This window comes from Leuciscus leuciscus (assembly GCF_965113295.1).
Source record: "Leuciscus leuciscus genome assembly, chromosome: 16".
Lineage (NCBI taxonomy): Eukaryota > Metazoa > Chordata > Actinopteri > Cypriniformes > Leuciscidae > Leuciscus > Leuciscus leuciscus.
This window is the reverse complement of record NC_138740.1, coordinates 25571139-25593926: the sequence shown is the minus strand read 5'-3', so window position 1 is coordinate 25593926 and position 22788 is coordinate 25571139. Positions and strand designations below refer to the sequence as shown.

At 38.9% G+C, this 22788-nt stretch overlaps 1 protein-coding gene across 1 annotated transcript in view; it reads right to left on the bottom strand.

Annotated features, from left to right (window-relative positions):
• Positions 1-4766: 4766 nt before the first annotated feature.
• LOC309478312 (transmembrane protein 132C) overlaps positions 4767-22788 on the bottom strand; it is a 151170-nt gene continuing 133148 nt past the window's right edge. The window contains exons 6-10 of the mRNA XM_082141905.1: positions 22018-22161; positions 14536-14744; positions 10146-10413; positions 8345-8536; positions 4767-7627 (exon numbers count right to left, since the gene is read on the bottom strand). Coding sequence (XP_081998031.1) covers positions 6509-7627; positions 8345-8536; positions 10146-10413; positions 14536-14744; positions 22018-22161 — 1932 coding nt within the window. The 3' untranslated portion in view covers positions 4767-6508. The remainder of the gene's footprint in view (positions 7628-8344; positions 8537-10145; positions 10414-14535; positions 14745-22017; positions 22162-22788) is intronic.

The following is a 22788-nucleotide window of genomic DNA, read 5'->3' as shown; positions in this document are numbered from 1 at the left end:
GATTTCTCTTAAAGCGCCTTTAGAAGTGTTTTTTTTTTCTTCTGAATAACAGCAATTATCTCATGCACAGCTTGACAGGAGTGACAACAAAACCTTGGCTAATGTGAATGTGAAGACTTGAGATGTTTTTCAACATCTCTCTTTCTCTGGGATCAAAAAAAACTTGAACTCAGGCTTTTTTTCAAGAACTAATGCACAAGCAGGGGCGACAAACTAGACTTTTGAGTGCTGCTTGCCCACGTAAAAGTATAACCATCAAAATGGTTAAGTGCTTTGGGTGGCTGCCAGGGTGTTGCTATGTAGTTGCTAAGGTGTTCTGTGTGGTTTCTAGGTGTCTAATTTGATTATGCCAGTAGTTTTACATCATTTTACATTACTGCAGTTGCAGCATGTATCCGTGTCATTTCAATGTACATAATTGAGCAATATTACATACTATAGCACTATTTTTGATGTAATATAAAATGATTTTGGAGAACTGTAGGGATGGTTTGCTGCGAGGTTTGATTTTCCCTCAAGAGAACCTTGGTGGTTTTGGGAGCATTAATGCCGAATTAAGATTCTCCTGATACCTCAGTTTTAGACTTGCTTGGCTTTACAACAAAAAAGGAAAGAAAAAAAAGAAAAAATACTTAGATTTATAGAGTGAGACTGAAGGGTTGTGGAGAAAAAAATCTTTTGACTGAGGTGAGGTATCTTGAAGACTGATTAATTCAGAGCTGCCAGAGCATATCTGAGTCATGGTCTCGCTCTCATTATCTGTATTCATAAAACAGTGTTACGCAGCATATTTTAAGGCGAGACATGCTGTGCAGAATTATACAGTTTTGATTGAGTGCATATGAAAAAAAAAATCCTTCATCTGTAGACTTTGAATCATGAGTCACGCTCATGTGAAAACAATGAGACTGTAATTCTCAAGGCCTCGATTAGTAATTCATATCTACATGGGAAACTATTTGGGGCATGTTGTCACAGGCGGACAACATGTGTTCTTTTTTCCTGGGCAATTACAGTGGAAATGTTTTTGGTATAGCGGAGACTTCAAGGTATCTGTCTATACATAAATTGGCTTTGAAAACTAAACCCACTGTGAGAACAATTCAGTGAAAAGTGAAACTCCCCTATATTTATACACACTTTGATGAACATATATCCAAGCTTTATTCCTGGCTACAGTCGCTTGCTTGTTATCTACACTTGTACAAAGCCACGGGAAAAGACAGCAGGGAAGTGACCCTTGCTATTTACCTCAGTATCTGCTCCCATCTGACAAGCGGCGGCACTTTGAGGAGCACTGACATGGAAACAAATAAATGTTTTTATTTGAGAGCGCCTATCATGAGCGTTGGGTCTAACAGCGGGACAGGTTGGCTTTGGCAGAGTAATGGACCTGCCAGCCTTTCCCCATGTGTTCCTGATGGCAACCTCTCCACCCTTACCTACAAACTCCATTTCCCGAAAAGCCGCTTTCATTTAGACAGCAGCGTTGACACAAGAGTCAGACAGAAAGAAATAAGAGCGTGTTTTGAGTCAAGAGCTAATGGCTTCAGTTTTTACAGCTCCTCAAAGTGAGGTCCTTTGTGTTGCCACTAGAAGGTGATGTGATTTATTGGCCATCCCTGAGGTACGGTTATGGAGCAGAGTAAGTGACACAGATAATCGGATTTGTTAGTGTGGTCCATTAAATACCGAGCCACCTTCTTCTGCCACAGGCCCATGCGTATACATGTAGGTGCGCTAACAATTTATGTTCCTTTAAAATAATTGCTCTGCAGACAGTGTGTACTGGAGACTTGTTTCATGGTCTGATAATTCGATTGCAGTTGCACAGTGCGTTCAAACAATCCTCTCACACTCAATATAAATATGTATGGTCTCAAGGCATTGAATAGAGAAATCGTTGATTTAATAGTCAACGAGTGTCCATATACCACCCTGGCAGGGGGCTTTCCTCGTATTCCCTAACTGATCTGCTGCTGCGCATATAAACTTTTCATTAATTTTGTCTGCATTTGCCAGTTATCAATTATCAGCATGGGAGTATGATATTGGTTTTAACAGTTATATAAACATGATATTTAGACATATTTCGGTTTACTTTGTGTATTTTTGCTCCACCAACACTGTTTCAAACTTCAAACCACATGTCTCAGAGCAACACAGTAGCAGTGTTTTGTTCCTGAACAAATCAGTGTTGCTGAATGAATCGGTTGAGTAAATAATTCAAATGGCTCAGTCAAACAGACAGACTTTCTTTTTTGTTCCTGTCAGGGGTTATTGAATGAATCAATTGACTCAATGATTTACTCATGAAGACATATTTGGTTCTTCATTCTTAAAGACTTATTTCCTTTCTAAATTAATCAGTGGTTTGAACAGTTGATTCAAACAGTCACCTGTCGCCACCTACTGGTTTAAAGATGTAACCTGGGATGGTGTTCGGCTAATCAAATACGAGGACAAGAACTAACTAAAACAAAAATGAAAACAAATGAACACTGATTTTAAAGAAAGATAGCACAAGCACATTTGTTCAAGCAAAACATTTCATAAGAAGTCATTGGTTGGTTGGTATTAAACTGTAAAACAGTATATTTACAGTTCAAAATGAAGAGGAGGTATTTGGACTTCTCTTAATGCACTTATGCAATAAAATGAACTGCGACTTAGATACTTCCCTGGGCCACTGTATGTTGGTGTCTTAGCAGACAATGCAACTTAATGACTGAAATTGTACTACTGTACAGCTCTGATGATCACAAAATCCTTTTTCAGCATTCGCTCATTTTCAATTGTCTTTGCCTAAACATCCATATGAATGATTTGCACTGTACAACCTAACCAAAACAACAACAACAAAAAAACCTATGATAAAAAAAACAATGTTCTATCATCTTGGTAATATATTGCTGACAGAGATGGCTTGTAGTATTGGCTCAGCTAGTGGAATGGAGCAACATTTGGTGTGTACTCTCTCGTCTCCTGTATGCTTTGCTCTATCAACTCCTTTACTATGGTCTGTCACGCTGTTACAAGTCGAAAAGTGAAAAGCTCCTCTTTGAACAGCAGATAAAAGCAGGCCAGAGACAGTTTGTTGTTGTTATACACATTAGACACGGCAAAACATCCAGAATATATGGAGCATGCGCTGCTGTGCAAAAGCCGATGTTGAAGTCATGGACTCTAATCTGTGTGAAAATGGCCAGTAGTACGACAACGTCCACAGTCCCAACATGACTGATAGATCATAAATCAGCACTGACAGACATTTACGAGACAGTCTCGAAAGATTTATTGTAGCTAAAGTTATAGACATGAGTAAACCGGTTAGTGGAAAATGAAGTAGGCCTATATATTGGGTGTTTTACATTACTGTGTTTATTTTTATAAAGCTTGTATATTTGTTTGCACGTCGGAAGGTTTGACCGTCTTCATCTGTTGCGAGTGCTGGTATTATCGGACAACTCTGTTGACATTTACAGCAACGCCAACCTTGTTAACTAGCAGAAGGCAAGACTACAGCAAGATGTTGTTTGCGAAAACTCGTCTAACAGGAGGTTGAGAGGTCTTGTTCGTTTCTTACACTTTGTTTCATAAAATCTGAAGAGCTCAAGAAAGGAAAGAAAGAAACATTTCATGCAGATAATAACCAGCTTATGACATTAGCCGTATTAATATACACTCCTGACAGACACCAGCTAATGTCATGATTTAATTTAGAGTGTTCTTGTGTAATTCCTCCGAGACGCAGAGAACAGAGACCCAAATACCAAAATATCAGCTAAGATAAAAGGAGAAAACAGACCCAATTCCAGAAGCATCCCTCTGGGGGTTAAGTGTGCAGCCTCTCAATTTGGATCTCAAAAAGGCTTGTCCCGCCGGGAACGATATTAAGCGCGTGCACGTACGCATATATGATTTCCACTAATGAGCTTGTATTGTTTCAGTCGCCACCTTGGATAAAGCTGTGCGCTGAATGTCATGCCTTTGAAAAAAGGAAAATAATCCATGGCTCTTTGCTGTGTTGACATTGTCGTCCATTAATTTGCTTACGTTCTAGTTATAATAATGAAAGATAAATGAACAGGACTTGTCGGGGAATATCAATACGCTCTGAAATACATGTGTCAAAAATGTACTCAAGTGGCAGGTCAAACGTTCGTGGAGATGGATGGGGTGGAGCCACGCTTCTTTGTCCCGTGTTATGAAGAAGGTGTTAATTGTCATATCACTGTCAGTTAAATGAGTACAATCATTTAGCTTGAAGGGTTGCATGGTAATGTCACATTAACATGGAGTAAAGCCTCGCCGCACTGATCATTAATTAGTCTGGCCTGTCTCAGAGGGGAGGGAGCAGCACCATCCAGCATTGGGATCCTGCCTGTATAGTCTAGCACTAATGAGCCTTTAATGTGCAGGACAGAAGAAATTGAGTACATCTCACATCCAGAGCTATTGTATCTGCACTAACCTTTGAATTGATACATGGTACTCAGACGCTGCATCAACACTCCTCGTTCAAGCCTGTGGTTTACTGCGGTGCAATGGGGTAAAAATTATAGTCTGCTCTGAGAACATTTATTATATGCAGCAAGGTTGAGTCGAAACATTGTATTTGCACACTTACAGTATAGTTCAGCAGTTTTAAACACGTAACCTTTATTTGGAGACTTGGGTCATGCGCCTGTCAAGGAGAATGACCATCAAAACCTGCATGACCCCTTGAGGCAGCTGGGGTGAGAAATTAGTGCCATCAACTGGTAGAAAGTGGAAAAGCAGGATGTGATGTTTTATTTAATATGCAAATAGAAAATAGTGGTGTAATGCAAAAATTTAAATATGGTTTTCATGGTCATAGGCAGTGCTTTACAGCTCATAAAACAGACTACAATTTAAAAATATTCTCAGACGCTTTGCATCTAAAAAGTAACTCAAATGCTACATAACAAACAGAGACTGATTACATACAAGGGAGACATTTTTCAAGAGTACTGACTTGATAGGATCACTGACTGGCATCTTGAACACTGGAAGAACCTCCTTATGTATGATTATTCCTCTGTGGTCTTCAGTTTGCATTTCATAAAATAAAGGGCAAGCAGGGAACAGCAGAGATAATTAATAAATAAAATGTATAGTATTAATTAGACTTTATTCTAATTAACACAGTCTTAAATGAGACATTTGCATGATCCAGATGGACAGATTTTTTTTAGATCATCGGATGTCATGCCAACACACCTGGATGAGGAATTAGTCGGTACACACTATCGTAGAGAATGGTTTATGAAATCAGTTGTGTTAAGGGTAATTGAGTATTGATTACGTCCTTTATGATGGTTAGAAATGGTTCACAAATATAGATTGAGTGTTTGACTAATCAATTTATTCACATATTCTGTGGTTTTCTTACCAAAGTATGCATGTCTCTCCTCTGCATCGAGCACATTACGTCAGGATTGCACCCACAAACTCATCATATCCAGTTAACTGTATCCTAATTATTAGGCTAATCAGTGGATCATTCATTTAGGTAGGTTAGATATTTCTTTTTCTATGGGGAAAAACTAAGTAGAATGGAACTAAAAGAAAAAAAAAGAAAAAGAAAAAGAAATGCTATAGCACACGTATATAAGCAATTGGAGTGCATACCATCTATCATTCTAATACTGTAAACAACATATTATACAATATTGATAACACTACCTACAACAATACAATTTGCTCAACAGTTCTCAAAGAGAAATGGAGGGTCATTGATCTGCCTGTTTTCCCAGAAGTTTTCCTCTGTATATATGTTCATTCAAACTGTTGGTGGAAAAAGTTCCAAAATAGACATTTTTTCATCCATACTTTGAATTCACATGCTTTTACAAATGGGAGTCAGTCTTTTGAGAAATACAGTAGACGCACTAACACGGACAAGAATAGAGATGTATAAAAATATGTAAAACCCTACAAAATGTATTCTCACTCATCGTCAGAGCCAGTCAACGTTCAACTCATGGAAATGCTTTTCATTAAGTTTAAATGTCAGCTCTTTGTGTGTGTGTTTTTTTTTTTTCTTTTTTTTTGGGGGGGGATATTCACTCACAGAAAGGTACCACCACCAACCAGGCTTTAGTGTGATAAACCAAGAAAACAAAAACAAAAAAACAAACAAAAAACAAATATATATATATATATTTCAAAATAGAATGGGATATCCTCTTCTTCGAAAAAAAGAAAATATAGACATCTCAATTGAAACATTTCTCATAATCCAATTCACATTCTCAGTGGTTTCACAACCATCTCTGTTTTCCTTCTTTCCTGATGATGAACCCTCATGACAGTTGCCATGGAAACAAGACCAGATGAATGGCTTGCCTTTTCATGGTGAGATATGAGTTTGTCTGAGTGCAGTAGAGTCAGGCCAACCCCCCACCCGACCACCACCTTATCCAGAAGGCATATGGGTGAGCTACGCTTTTGTCTGAAAAATACATAAATAACTTCAAGCCAACTATGCGATATTCTTAGTAGCATTTTCGTTTAACCTTTCCATATAATTTCGGAGCTCTTTGGAGTCCCCGAGCTCGATGTCTGGGCAAACCCATTTGATGTCGTTCTGACCAATGAGAAGTGGACTTATGGATGGGCAGCCATTGCTGGGCTTGCTATGGCTGAAAGTGGTGAACTTGACTCGTTTCCGTTTGGTAGTGGGTGAGTTTATAGACTCGCTCTTGTGATCTCTTCCAGTGCACACTGAGTCAGAGGCCGACCTGTGGACCTGGCCTTGCACGCTCTTCTGAGAGGAAAGGCCATTGAGGAGCTGGCTACCTTCCTCCAGGCCCAGCCCAGAGTCCATGGTCCCGCCCAGCTCCTCTTGATCAAGACACAAACCCGCTTGGCTTTCTAAAAGCTCTGCGTCATGGCCCAACCAAACCCAGTCGTGGGCGTGAGTCATGGTCTCCTGGCCCTCCAATGGGAGCTGCTTGTTGCGATACTTCAGGGCATAGGAGACGCAATTGATTAGGAACACCAAGATGGCCAGGCAGAAGACACCCAGCAGGGCGTACATGCCTATTTCCAGATCTGTGAGCCCGCGGCGAGTCTGCAGCAAGTCTTCCTCCGTGTTATGTCCAGGTGGAAGATCTGCTTGAGCAGGGAATTCAGAGAAATCAACCGGAATATCACCAGCTGAGAGCCTGTCACCGCTTGCTTTTCCTGGAATGGAGGTTTTGATGGTGGTAGCGCCTCGGTTCATGATTCCAGCCTCCATGTCTGATATTGAACCTCCGTAGTATGGGGCATTGGGCCTGTATCTCCTGTCGCTCGCACTGTTTCCTGTTTCATCGGCACGGCCGAACTTCACATGGACGTTCGCGTTGCCTGCGGCCAGAAGTGTGCGGCGCTTGGTTTTTAGGCATGATTCGGGTCCATACATCTCCAGGCGGACCAACATGCCTTGCCCTTCACCCTTAGCCACCACCACAGGCCACCTCCAGGTGGTGCTTTTTCTCACCAATACCACCTTGTCGTCTAGCGAGGTGGCTGTTAGGATGAAATGTGCAGGGTTATAGAGGTCAAGAGGGGTCATTGAGCCATCGCTGAACTGAAGCCACGCGCTGACAAGGGACTCCTGGGAGAGAAACACAACATGAACAAATGCTCTCGGTAATGCCAATTTTCCTGTTTCAAGTATGCACGATTTTGAACTCTAATGCAGGATGGTTTAAATGCTTTAAAAGTTCCCAAAATCACATTTCAAACAGATGCACTGATCAGCGGGAGATTCAACCAATTTGCCCGTTTTATGTCTATCAATGTGGAAGAGTGAGGAAACCCCTGCCGACGCAGAGGATTAGTGAAATTAGCCTAATCAGAAATGGTTTTTAACGTGAGATGACTCAGAATAAGTGGGCAGCCTCGAACAGCATGATCCACTAACAAACCGCAGCTCCTCATCAACATGCGGCCCGTGTCAAACAACTTTGTCCATAATGACAGTATTTAAAGTGATTGCACCTGCTCATGGATAAAACAACCCTACATTTCTGAGAAATGGACATGGAAGTATGCAATATTGTGACCTAAAAACCTGAAAACTGCACGGAGTGGAAATTTCCAATGAGATTTCAAAGAGGAAGGAGTTACCCAGGATTTAGAAATAGAAACCAATTGATCAGCTAAATGAATGAATGAATTAATAATATATAAAGAAATAATCAATACATTTATTGTTCAATCTATTGATAATGATTAATCGCTAATAAAAACAATGATAATATCCAATAAATAATAATAATATTTTTTTGTATTATTATTACATTTGAATTAAATCGTTTAATTACACCACCTGATTAGCATTGTGCATGGTCTCCTGTGTGGTAGCTGTGGCAACGATGGCCCTGTTGCTTCCTGGGCTGAGCTGGAGGTTCAGGGAAAGGCCAGAGACCAGCTGCACACCCAGCTCTGTTATACTGACTTTATCATCCAGAACCCGGATTATCCTCTCAGCCAGAACCGAATCGGACAATGGAGACATCACCTGGTAAAAAAAAATAGACAGAAATGCTTCTGATAACATTGTAAAACAACTAAAAATTCTCTCCTAGTTTCTCATACAAACTTAGTGACATGACAAAATGAGTATGCTTTGTACAATTTCAAAAATCTCAGTGGCAGCTGTCCGCCCTCTGCCATATGGCAATATCTGATGCACAGGCAAGGAAATGACTTCGATATGAAACGTGATGAGAAGACTTCTAATCTAGATCAATTAATAGCAAAGCAGCCACCTCTATATTTCCGCATTCATTATGTTATAATGAAATGTCAGAAGCCATTTACTTCCGATCTGTAAGTGAGACTTCCACTGTCACTTGCATTTGCTTCTCACCATCATTTGCAAACCGTTTTTCAATCTAAAATGCAGCCATGCTTAGGTAGAGAAATTATTCTTATTCTGTTTTTATATTCCACTCTTATTCCGAGCGCATTCCTAATTTTCCATTTGAATTGAGAGATTTATTAATTAGACATAAAATAAGAATAATCAAGGGGAGCCTCGGGCCTTACCCAATATTGCATAAGACGCTGCCCTAGTGCTCTACTTTTTATAAAATAAAAGTTAGTGCTTGCTACGCTACTTCAACAAATCTTTTCTTCCAAATAGTCTACTTTGCTCTTTTTTTGAAACCACACGTATTTGCCCTCTTCTAATTACAATTAATTAGTCATTCAATTTAGTTTTAATGAACTGCACAGATAGGTGGGCCCCTTTTGAAATGTATTTGTGAGTTTGGTCTAATAGCAAGGTAGACAATTGGTAATTTGGCCATAGTTAAGTGCTGGGTTTTTGATTTCGGAGATGCTGATCTATTAAGCAGCACTAGTTTTCAGACTCCACGTATTCCATCTCACCATTACTGGGCTTTTTATCTGATTTTAATTTTCAGCAAATGGATCAAATCGAAGCGCTCTCCACCTATGGCTCTGCCGTATTTCTTTTGATGTCAGATAGCACTCTAATGGCACTTTCAGCTCGTCAAGCAGGTGTATTATGTGTGAAAGTACATGTGAAATCTATAAGAAAAAATGTGAGATTTTCACATAGCAACACTTAATTTGTCGGTCTTAATAAAGGAGATTATAGTTTGTGATAGGAGCTGTGAGATGTGCAGATAAGACAGCACACAAGCTGTGACAGTGTGAGAGAAGCTGTCTATTTCTCGTCTGACAGCGTACACGTGTCACATCACAACTTGGACTGATTCACCTCTCATCCGCATGGAGAGATTGACAAATGACAGCCTGGCTTTTCCAATGAAAACAAGAACGTCCTCAGATTTTATTCATGCAGTATAAACACAGAGGAATTGCAGCTTAGTCAGCTGTAACTGTTAGTTTTGTTCCTCCAACATGATCAGCTCTGGTCATGGTGTGTTGAGGAAATTACATAATACGCTATAACTGAATCATAATCATAATGAATCATGGATCAAATTTTAATAATGCTGAAAATCCAAAGATTATTGGATTATATACAACCACTTTCACAGACATCTTTTTTTTTGTACAGTGTAGGTTTCACTTTATGGTACATGATGGTACTCTTTTAGAGATAAGATCACACATATTTTCTTCCTGTCTCTCACCTGAACTTTGGTGGAGCCAGTGTTCAGACCGATCAGGACCTGTTCCTCTGACAGCTTGGCCACACGTTCATCCCCCACCCTTAATGAGTCCCTCACCAGCTCTGTCACGTCCACCTGCCAATCACTCCCCAAGAGGAAGTCTGACTGGCCCTGCCACTCCTCTGGCTCGGCCTCAAAGTGTGTGAGGACACGGACGGTGGTGCTCTGGTACTGTGGACCACAGCTCCGGTCCTTCTTGGCTCCTTCATCCCCATCATCCTCTCCAGACCTGTAGTAAAGGCAGCAACCGATATTAAGTGTTACATCCCATTCTCAATTCAATTAAATGCTATTTTAGTACAATCAACTCATTTAAAATTCATAAAAATAAGAAGTTAAAAATGTTCATATATAAAAAGAAACATAAAACATATTTAAATCAAGTGGAAAATAAAATAAATAACAATTGAAAAATTAAATGGTTAGAAACAATGATGCTATACACTAAAAATCTTCTGTGTGTGGTCCTGGTAAATTTCCCCATAAGTATGGTACCAGAACTCTGGATTTACAATATTATTTTCTTGCTTTTAAATGGTAATGATAAATCAATAAAACAGCCTGTAGGCTATACAATCACTTAAGCTAACATTTACCTCAAAACAAGCTATTCAATGTCCATAAACTTAAATAACTCTAGAGAAGAGCATTTTGGTAAATATCTGCACTGTATTACACATTCATTATATTTTTACTTGACCCTTTAGTGGTATTCATCATTTAATGTGTTTGAATGGCCTAAATCTGTCATGAAAACAAGTTTTTTCATTTTTATTGTCATTTAAATGTTTCTATTTCACCAAACAAACTGGAGTAGAAACAATTCTGTTATTAAAAAGTTGATATAAAACCTGCTTGATGTGCAATTTAAATGTTTGTTCAAATCAGTTTTAACGATCTGAGTGGTAATTATTAAATAAGTTTGATTAATTAATTCTTTATTTTTGGTTTTCAGCCAAGTGGATCCTGAATTTTAGGTTTCGGCCCAGAATTTTCATTTCGGTGCATGTCTATGGAAAGTCCCTAAAAAACATGGAAACCCAACGTGTATGTGTGTGTATGTGTGTGCATGTTTGTGTGTAGAGCAGTGATGCTCAACCTCTTGTAAAGGGGCGAGTTGCTTTAAAAGGCTGTAAACATGAACCCTATTCACATTACATTAATGCATTCCTCTCCTCACACAAAAAGTCCAGACCAGGTGAATGGTGTGGCAGCTCTGACTGTTCCATTATTTTTAATGAGTCAAAACCATCCAAAATAAAAACAACAGCAGTGGCAGGTTAACACAGTAGCTCTGACCGGTGGGGAGGCCACGCTCCTTTAGACATTTACGCAACGATGCCTGACCAATGGCAGAAACAGTATGACATTTACAGAACACAGGTGTATAAACAGGGCAGGCGGCACTCAGCTGAGGAATGTCAGGTCACAGGAGGTCTCAGGATTAATGAGCTCCAGTCTTACAACAAAACTGCATGTCTACCGCTCTCACAGAGGTAATCAAAATGGTACCAGAGACAGACATGACCTCGAACCAAGGGCACATATGATACAGCCAGGGTGCCAAATGTTCAACACGAATGTGAGTAAATATGGGCTTTTTGTTGAATACAACTCACCAGCTGGCCATTATCTTAAAGGGACAGCTCACCTATAAATGAAAACGATGGCTTTGTTCTTACATGTGGGGGTTTGGCATCACGACGGCTTTGTTTCCAGGTGGACCGTTAAAGAACGCAACACACACGTCTCCCGGAAATCCTGGAGAATTCAACCAATCAGATGACTTCAAAATTCCCGAAGTGTTTCCCATTTTATGTGCCTTATGGATCAGATGTTCAGCCAACGTGGCTGTGACGTCTGAGGATGCGACTTCACTCTTAAAAATAAAGTTTCCAAAAGGGTTTTTTCGCAGTGATGCAATAGAACCACCATTTTTGGTTCCCCAAAGAACCTTTAAGTGAACAGTTCTTAAAAGAAAATTTTTTTCCTAAATTGTAAAGAACATTTAGAAATTCTAAAGAACCTTATTCCACTTTAAAGAAAATTTTGTTGAATGGAAAGGTTCGATGAATGTTAAAGATTCTTCATGGAACCATTGATGCCAAGATGAAAATGATGCTGCGAGTCTTTCCTCATTCAAGTAGATAGGGGCTGGATTTGCATGTCTATTGCATGTCTATTTTTCTTGCATAGGAAAGAGCTGCCCAGGGGCGTTACGAAGATGGCCGCCCAGTGAACTTGCCTTAAAGAATTTTATGCAAGAAAAATGTCACAAGGACAAAAATATATATTTTTAATAAAAATAATGTAAAATACAGTTTCATGGCCAGGAAGAAATATTTATGAGTGCTAAACTTTCTCAGTTCACTCAAAAAGCTATTTTTGTTATAGAGAAAGCTCAGAATGATGAAATTCCTGCTGGACTGGTTCAAGAGGAGGTTTGGTCAGAGAATACATTTGTATCTTCGTAATGATAACATGGAAAAGCGATCAGTGTGCAATCCACGGATTCGATTCCTGACCACCACACATTACTGATGACATCCAAACAACTTATAGCCACACTTATTCCTCAGACTCATCACTGCCTCACAAGTTTTCTACTGCTCATTCCATCTGTCTTCCGTCATCCTCTTCTCACTTATCATGCATGAGTCAATCCGGCAGGATTGTTTCTGGCGGAAGAGTAATTAAAAATTATCTTGTGGATATCCGCAGCGTACGGCAACATTAACCTGCATATTGTCTGATGCTAGTGCGTCAGAGGCAGGTGTGCCTGAAGACGACCCAGCGGTAATTAAAAAGTCAGCGTCCGCATCCTCCCCGCACCTCATCATGCGTTCCGGAGGGAGCTCCGCTACATGTCTGGTGTTACCAAGAAACAACAGAGCATGAAAACAGCTGAGGGGAGGGTTGATAGAGACTGGGCAGGTGAGCTGGAACATAATTGGTGCTTTGCAATATTGAGAGATTGATTAAAGTAAATGTAAAAAATGGTTATATTTTCAAATTACCAGCAGAACCATATTGCATAAAATGTGTGGGATGTGCAGGATATTTTCTGCTCAGTTAAAGATTATAAAACTTGATAGAATGTAGTTTCCAGGCTCTTTTCATCTCAATTATAATTTATAGAAGTTCTATAATAATCTCTGAATTAAAAGAGGAATTTAAAAATACACTTCAGGATAGAAATGCAGAGCTGAAGGAGCTACAAAAAATAAGGAATAATGCAGGGCAGACTTTTCCACACTTTACTGTCAACTTTAGGCTATATTATGGTATTCATATTAGTAAGGTATTAGAAATATTAGTATCGACTGTCACTGATGTGTAAATGCAGGCAGCCATACATTCATGTGTTCAAATAAATTCAACTGTTTAAGTTCTGGAGAGGGTTTTGAAAATTACAATATATAGGCTTCAATAGTACAATACTCTTATCTCAAAATATAAAAGGAAAATGTGATTCCTTGAAACAAAGTGTGCATTTATATTACATTGTTCAAGTGAACCAATTGCAATTTTTTTTCCTCCCAAGTGGCACAGATCGGATATGACCCACGAACGTGTAAGCAGGAAAAAAGCAGTTGGATTCAGATATTCTCAGATCAGTTTCAGGCTTAATTTTTACGAGGAAATAAATTAGATATGAATTGAATATGAATTGGAACTAGCGAGAGTTTTAAAGAGCCACTGCTTCTTTGCGTCGAAATGAGCCAGTTGAGGTGGTTCGGGAATCTGGTAAGGATGCCCCCTGGGTGCCTCCCTAGGGAGGTGTTTCAGGCACGTCCAGCTGGGAGGAGGCCTTGGGGAAGACAGAGGACTAGGTGGAGAGATTATATATCCACATTGGCCTGAGAACGCCTCGGGATACGTAAAGCGGCAGACAGATCGGATATTACCTTCAATGCGAGTCGTACACCACTGAAAAAACAACGGTGGTGAATGACGTCATCTCAGGTTGACACCAACCGCAATCAAACTCTTTTTAATGCCAAGGCTGCAACAAGGGCTCTCCTCTTTTTTCTCCACCTTAAGTTGTACCTAACACCTCCAATGTTTGCTGACCTTTAAAGATGGTGCAGAAAGCAAAAGCTTGTATTATCATTTTGTTGGCGTCCATTGCAAATTGCGCCATTTTTACTTCCTTTTCGGCCAAGCTTTTCTGTGTCAGTATGTCTACCTAGGGTTGTTTCGCTTGGTGTATAGTGTAAATGCATATATCAGATATGGGTCACTTTTAAAAGATGATGTAAACTGGTCATCAAAAAAATTGGATATAGTCAACAAATCGGAATTGGGCATCAAGACCTGCAGTGTAAATGCAGCCATAAACGTCGCTAACCTCTGATTGACAGCATCTAAAGGAACTCTCCAGCCCCTGATCTGGCTGAGCTCTGGATCAGACATCTCGATCTGCAGGGGGAGTCGAGGCATCCACACGCTCATCTCCAGCTGAGCGCTGAGGTAACTGTAGGTGAAGTTCACCATCATCCGTACTCTCCCACGCGTCTCTTTGCCATTGACGTACACATAATCGCACCTTTCGGACACCTAAGAAGGAGGAATACAAATCAGACAGCAGACAAACAAAGCATTCAAGCAACACTGTATTCAAAGCAGCACTAAATTAAAGAAAATTGCAGCTCTGGCCAAGGTATCAGCCTACTTTTCGCTCCAATTTCCTGGCGACCATTTCAAATTTTGAAAGCGCAAAAAAAATTAGGCCTCTTCTTGTGCTGATCAGTGCAATATGTGAAAAACAGTCTGGCCTTTGTGCGTTTTGTGCCGCTGTTATTCGCTTTCATTCTGCGCTTTAATGAGGAAGATGAGAGATTGGACAGGCTTTGACTGGCCTGTCCAAGTATTTATTTCTGACTACAGTCAGCGGGGGAGTCGTTGTCGTTGATAATGAGAGTGTTTGGATGTCTATATTTCTCAGACTTTGGGTTGAAAGGAGCTAAGCAGATGGAGAGACGGAAGACGACAGAAAAAAGCTGAGTGGTCAAGTCTTTCTACAGCAGCAAGTAATTCATTTGCAGAACATCTATTGCTCTTAGCCAATACTTATGATACCTGGCAGATAAAATCGTATCTCATCCAATCAACCTGAGGGCTTCTTTAATAACAACAGATGTGGAAGTGGACCAATGGCATGGCTTGGTTTCTGGGCAGCTGCCCATCAGCTCAAAATCCAAGATGACAAGAGTGTCAGTTGTTTGTGAGATTTCCCTAATGTTGTGCCATTTTCTAGAGCATCATACTTGTTACATCTCAATACCAGACTGCTATTTAGCAGCTGCAATAAGTAGCCAAGCTTTCATCAAGTCCTCATTTGGTGACTGCTCAGAGTCTCTCAGGAAATATATAAATATAAACTCCAACTTTTCTTTTTGAATAGACAAACAGAAAATCTAAACTCAAAGACATCAAGTCCGTGGTGCATTTATTTAACTTTAGTTTTCAGTAACCATTATACAGCGTGCACCGAACCCTGTGAAATGAATAAGTCATTCTGTGACAATGGCGACAACATAATTATATCTGTGAACTCAAAATAGCATAGACTTTTATGACATAATTGTGGAAAGGTGGATTTAACATAAATGCAAAATACATAAATTACTTAAATGATAAGGTTGTTTAGGTTGGACCACACTTGGAATTAAACAGGTTTCAAAATCCCATAAAATGTAGATGTAGGATGACGAATGTTTGTGCCTTGAGCACCAAATCAGCATATTAGAATGATTTCTGAAGGATCATGTGACACTGAAGACTGGAGTAATGGCTGCTATAAATTCAGCTTTGCCATCACAAGAATAAATTACATTTTAAAATATATTAATATATAAACCAGTTATTTTAAATTGTACACTATTTCAAAATAAATGTCACATAAGTCACATAAAAGATTAACCTTGACATTTTGAACGATAGTGTACAATAATTAGGTTGTGCACAGATGATCTTTTACTGTACTGAAAAATACATATTCTTTGCATTTAACTTGGTCAATAGTAGAGAATAATTTATGAAGTCAAAAGTAAAATGTAAAATATAATATTAAAATAAAAATAAATAAATAAATACACTTTGATTTGAGGGGCCAATTCTTCTTGCTGAACAATTTAAGTTCTCAAATGCACTTACATATTTAATTTGTAAACTTAAACTTCCACTGGTGGAATTTGGATGTAATTAGATAAACACATGGATCATGGACAACATCTGTCAATGTTAGATGTATCCTTGCTGTGAGCTATTTCATAAAACAGTGGGGACCAAATCCACTATGGCAAAAAGTGACTAAAAGTAAATGACGCCTAGGCTTATAATAATGAACAACTGCAGTGAACCTAAATAGTACTATAATTCCCCACAGCAATTATATCTGTTAAACACCCTTTAAATCTGTTAAACTGTCTGGATCTGCCCATATAAATGACATAATGGAACAATTTGCAGTTTTACATCGACAATTGTATTCTTTACCTCCTTACTTACAGATTGTAAATCTCCCACAACAGTCAGAGAGCCAGAGAGCCTTAGATATGCTCTGGTGGCCCATGAAGGGTATTGCTTTGGGTGTACAGGGCAGTGTGGAGTACATGAGGTATCTAACTTTACTGCAACATGCCCTTCCCATGAGTGTCTGTAAGCATCATAACTCGCAGGTATGGCAGGGCATTAATCAGGAACATTAAGACTGCTGAATAGAGAGACACTTACAGAGGACGTCAAGATCCCCGCAGGGAACTGAGTTGGGTACTTAATGACCCATTCAGACAGGCACACAGAGAGACTGGACTTTGCTGCATGACGCAAGCGCTGTCCCTTTCTGTCCGTCTATGTCTGACTGAAATAATTAGCAGAGTGCATCTTGAGCTATAGACCATCACTGCAAGGTGAACACAATGTTTGGGATTAAATAGCAAAAAAATAGATATGCTAAAACTTAACTGCAGTTTTTAGTGGCACAAATCAGAGTAACTTTTCCAATTGTGACAAAGTACATAGCTTTTTTTTGTCGCTCACAGTAACGATTTTCACAGTAACTTTACAGCTAGGCCAACAGATAATAATCAAATGCATTCAAATGAAGTCTAATTCAAATGAACTGTGGTTCAATTAAATAAACGTAACAAAATTAAACATTGATTGATTTGAGAAAAAAAAAAAAAAATTTATATAATAATATCATGTCATATTGTATCAAATGAATGTTGGATTCAAAATGATATGTATTGTTTTAACTGAACAGGTACAAAAAAAACACTGATTCATTTGAGAAAATATTTTTAAATGGTTTACATTTAAAATATAGATTTTTACTGAATATATTTAACACTGATGTGTTTCACTCCATCAATACTCACAGTCATATTTCTTCAATGTAATTTGCTGATTTGTGTTATGTTTTCAGAAGAATAGCTTGACTGTACTTTTCTGCAAGGGCAAAATTCATTAACTTAACAGTTGATGGCTTTTTTTTTTTTTTTTTATCTTAATTGAGCTAATAAGAATTTCCACACACTGTTTCCTCTGAATCTGAGCCTAGTTGAGTCAAACCCATATCTGAAAGGACAAATCATAGTCTAAGAGATTAATGTGTAATGTGTTAACTGCATTTCACCTTTGTAGTGAAGTTGAACTACCTTTAATATAAATAGCTTGTAAAATAACAAGCCTTAGTTTTAAAGTAGGTTTTCAAACACTGGGTGAAACGCACTTCCCTTGAAACATGCATTTGCATGAACACACATCTAAAAGAATCTGCTCCAGCTCTTCAACATCTCCATAACTATCCTCACTTCTGTCTCTGTATTTTCCTCTCTCATTACTCTCTCAGTCTGTCCATATATCTGTTTGTGCAGAAGATCACGTAAAATAGCCACAGACAAGATTTTTTTTTTTTTACTTGAAATTGTTAACCTAGAGTCTTTTTAAACCTTGGGTAAATGTAGTTCTGGGTTATTTTGTTTAACATTTGGCATTGTTGGTCTGGTCTGTAATCACTTGTATGGAGAAGAAAAGCTTGGACCTTCAGCTAAACATTTCCTTTTGTGTTCCACAAAGTAAGTCATACTGTACAGGTTTGGAAAAACATGATGGTGAGTAAATGGTGATATCATGTTGAAATGTGGCCAAAAGTGATGTCTGAGTGTAATACTAATTTATGCGTTCCACGTTTCAATTGTATCATTTGTCATGACGCAATGAAACGGAAGTCATTTTTGTCCAAGTGGTCATACCAAGCTTGTACTCATTATTCCAAGTCTATACTTTAATAAAATAAATGACTATGTGGCAGGTATTAGCTATATTATTAGATGTTATTTTGTGGGTTTTCATGAAAATGGCCAGATGGAAGGAGCTCTCCTGTGCAACCAAACAGTATATTTAAAAAAAAGACTAAGGGCCCTATCTTGCACCCAGCGCAATTGACTTTGTACACTGACGCATGTATCATTCCTATTTTGCACCCGACGCACAGCGGACTTTTCCCTCCACAGACACACGTCGGTAAATTAGGGAATGAACTTGCACTCCCGGTTCAGCGAAAAGAGGAGGTGTGTTCCAGCGCAAACGTTCCCTGGTGCTATTTTGCAGTTTCAGAAAACAATTTCGCCACAGACCAGGAAAAACCTAGTCTAAAGTCAATGGCACGTTATTCAGATGCTATTTTAAGGGCGCATGCTTGGCCATAATGTAGCGTGTGCACAACACTCATACACTTTGCTTCTCTCATACACAGACGCAGCAGTTCCCATTTTTGCAAACCATACATAATTACAAGGGAAAATATTACCACACGAGGGAAATCATTGTGGTGTCCATGAAGATGTGAAAAAAAAGCCATAAATCTTACACATTTACCCAAATTATTATACGCCTGTTTAACCGAAGCTAATTTGGGTGGGTTTCTCCCATCCCCATACAATGTCACTTCTCTGTCTTTTACAGCCCTGACGAGAACGAGAACTCCTCGGCTGTGAACCGCTCCTGGCGTGCGCCTGGCAAATCCACCACCATAATAGCAATTATTTTAAAGGGCCTGCTTTTAAAGGGAATGTGAGATGACACTCTGACTGGTTTATTTCACGTTACGCCCAAACCACACCTATGAGTAATGTAGCTACTTCAGACCAACCCATTTTAGATTTGTGTCGAGATCCGCCCACAAAGTTACTTGCGTTTCGTGTTTGATACTTGCATTTCAGATCGTTAAAATAGGCCCCTATATCTGGTCAATCGGATTTGGATATTGCTCTTGTGCAGAATGTGAATGGTCACAGAATGTCCACAGAATTATTTCAAAGCACAGTAAAACCACTATCGTGCAGAATGTAAAGTGCTGTGGCTGGAAGGCTAGTGAGTATTTTGACTGAAGGATGAAAATCACCTGAATGTGGGACCACCTCAAAACAGCTTCTAAAGACCTGGATGAGACCTTCAGCCTCCAATTTCATCTTGAACTGTAAGCCAACGGCTATAAGAGGCTGGACTGAAAGGTTGTGTACCAGTAAAGAAACAATTTAATAGTGTAATCTGCTGCAAAAAAAAAACACCCTGCATTTGACAAAGAAAATAAGGACTGGAGTATGGAAGATTGGAGCCGTGATCTGGAGTCCGACAAGTCAAAATTGAGCAACCTAGCATTGAATGGTGTCAGGCATGTTCGTAGGAGACGACTAGAGCGTTTTAATGCCAATATGCATGCGTGGCGCAATCAAGCATGGCAGGGGAAACTTAATGGCATTGGGGAGCATGTCTTTAGCAGGTGTTAAAAGGATCTACAAAATTGCTGGCACTTTGAAAATGGACCAATACTTATGTTGAGAATCCTGCTGAACACAATTGTAGCCAAGTATGGAGGATCTGTTTGGAGATTAAATGTATATTTTCCAACATGATAACGATCCCAAACACACTGCACATGCAACAAAGTTAATGCAAATATGTGACCCGCGCTGACAAAATGATTCGGAATGTGCATGGGCTAATTTTGAGCTACAGGCAAAACAAGTGAAAACTGTCACTTAGAGGTTTTCACAAAAATTAAACTTCATTAAGCCCTCGTATACCAATCCTAATGCTCCAACTAGTATTTAAACATAAAAGAATCTTTATTTGTACGTTTTCTGAGAGGAGTAAATGAAAAATGCTCACTTCTCGACGACTGGCGCTTCCACTCACAAGTTTGATGTCGTTTTAAAGCGCAGCATTCCAACTTTATGAATAATCATAGCGAATTCTCGATGGCATGAGTCTGAACCAAGGAAATGTGATTTTCAAACTCATGCTGATGTAAACAAAATCTTACTCTGCGAGGAAAAACATCTGATGTGTAACATAATACTAGATCCGTGTGGTACAGTCTGTCTTAAAATATAGCCTAGGTTATATATGTTATATAATTATGTTAATCAAACAATTGTAGTATCATGGTAAAAAAAAAAAAAATTATATATATTTTTCCTATAGATATGGGTTTTGACTTGGTGTGTGCCAAATTTGGTGTTATTACCAGGGATTCTAAGGTATGGTTGCTAGGTGATTTTGTTTTGGAACCTTCAGAAAACTTTAAAAGATTTTTCACAAAATTGACTTTGCTGACTCTATCAACTTCAAACAGGTTTAGCTCATTCGTTTTTGTCTGATTACAACAATTCATACATCATTTTGAAGGGTTTTTTTTAATAGAGAATGTGAAATTTAACAACACATTTTTTACTAATTTTGCCAGCACAGGTCACATGTGGATGCCATTCGTCATCTCCATTGAACAATGACAAGGTTTTTTAGTTTATGATTGCTAAACAACTCACTATGATGTACATGCACCGTATGAACTCTATTTGTATCATTGAATCATTTTCCTATTATCACTGAAAAGTTGCTTTGAAACAATCAGTACTGTATAAAGCACTAGGCCTATATAAATAAAGGTGACTTGACCTATGACACTACAATTCATGGTGTTCGTATCAGTGACAAAACATGTAAAATATACAATGGCAAAGTGTGTTCAGATGCTCTGAATCCAGGGCACCAGTGCCCGTATGTGTGTGTCAGCTATGGTGGGGAAGGAGAAGGATTCCTCTCAAGAGGTCAGTGTTTCAGTGTAGGGTGCTCATCAGATAATTAAACCCGGAGGGAGTAAATCCGCACACATTTTCATTTTCTCCCTCATAAAATGCTCTCATATTTGTTCCCAAATGGCAGAAAGTGGAAGGCACAAGCTTGTTCAGAAAAGCTTGAATTTAACATCCCTTTGATTTTCCGCCTCTGGCATTTGACATTTCTTAGAGCAGTGGAATGTATAGTGCTTTAAATCAAATCTAATATAGCTGTTTTAATACACTATGTGTAGAGTCTTCTCTTTTGTTATCCTGGTTACAAAATTATACTCATGTGTGTCTGCAGGTTCTTTCAGCTTGTGTCTTTTGATGAAAACAATCTAAAATACAAAAGTGCTTTACAATAAATCACACCATACACCACATCCCAAGGTCTCACACACACACTAAATATATATATATATATATATATATATATATATATATAAAAATAAAATTGCCTATACAATCAGAATGAGAAGAGGCCTATGTATATATACATAGCCATCTCACCTATGTTCCTCGCCTGGTTACTATCCTAACCAGAGATATGGGCCAGATTCTGAGCTCGGAGCCCTCCCCTCGGACAGCACGTCAAATACGCATACTTTTACACAATCTGATTATTTGTGAGTGTGAACTGGAGAAAGTAGCTGAAGAAACACACATCCACACATATGTGTTTTTTTCATGTCCCTACCCACCTTAACCACGTCCTCGTCCGTCGAGCGACATTCCACCGACTCGGTCACATCGGTCACAGTACCTTCGGTTCCAACGGTGACCACCTTCACTGGCATGGCAACAGTCTTCCCAGTGAGCACAGCGGTGTTAAGGATCTCTGTCTCCTGCACACATAGGGCAGATCAATCAGACTGCGTTAACTCAGGAAAATTCACCAGTAATTATTCACGATAATTCGTCATTCTGTCAGCTCCAGCTCTTCAGCGCCAACATTGAGTCGCGCTATTAACCCAGTGAGTCATATCATTCAATTAGAGTCATCAGCTCTAGAGAGTCTCGTACTGAGATGGAGAGGTCTGTTTAGAGCCAAACAACACATCCTGTTTTTATGAAACTGATCCACTCTTAGATAATATTCACATGAAAAACACCCAGGAATACATTTCACTATGAAGCCAGTTCAAAAAGAAAGAAAAAATATTTTCACACACATTCAGAAGAAAAATGAGTGCTTGCCCATGCAAAAACTCTGCTATGACAGGGAGCTGTGGGTGATTGCTAGGGTGTTGCTATGTGGTTACAAAATGTTCTGAGTAGTTTTAACATGTTATTTGGGGTTGCTAGGAATGTTCAGGGTGGTCTGCAGGATTTGTTTAGTCTCCTTTTTATCAAACAGGCAAAAATTGTATTTCTGATTAATGAAAAATAAAATGAAAAATACATTTATATTTATTACATGTTATATTTATATACAAAAAATATGAAAAAAATTATTGATATACATATTAAAT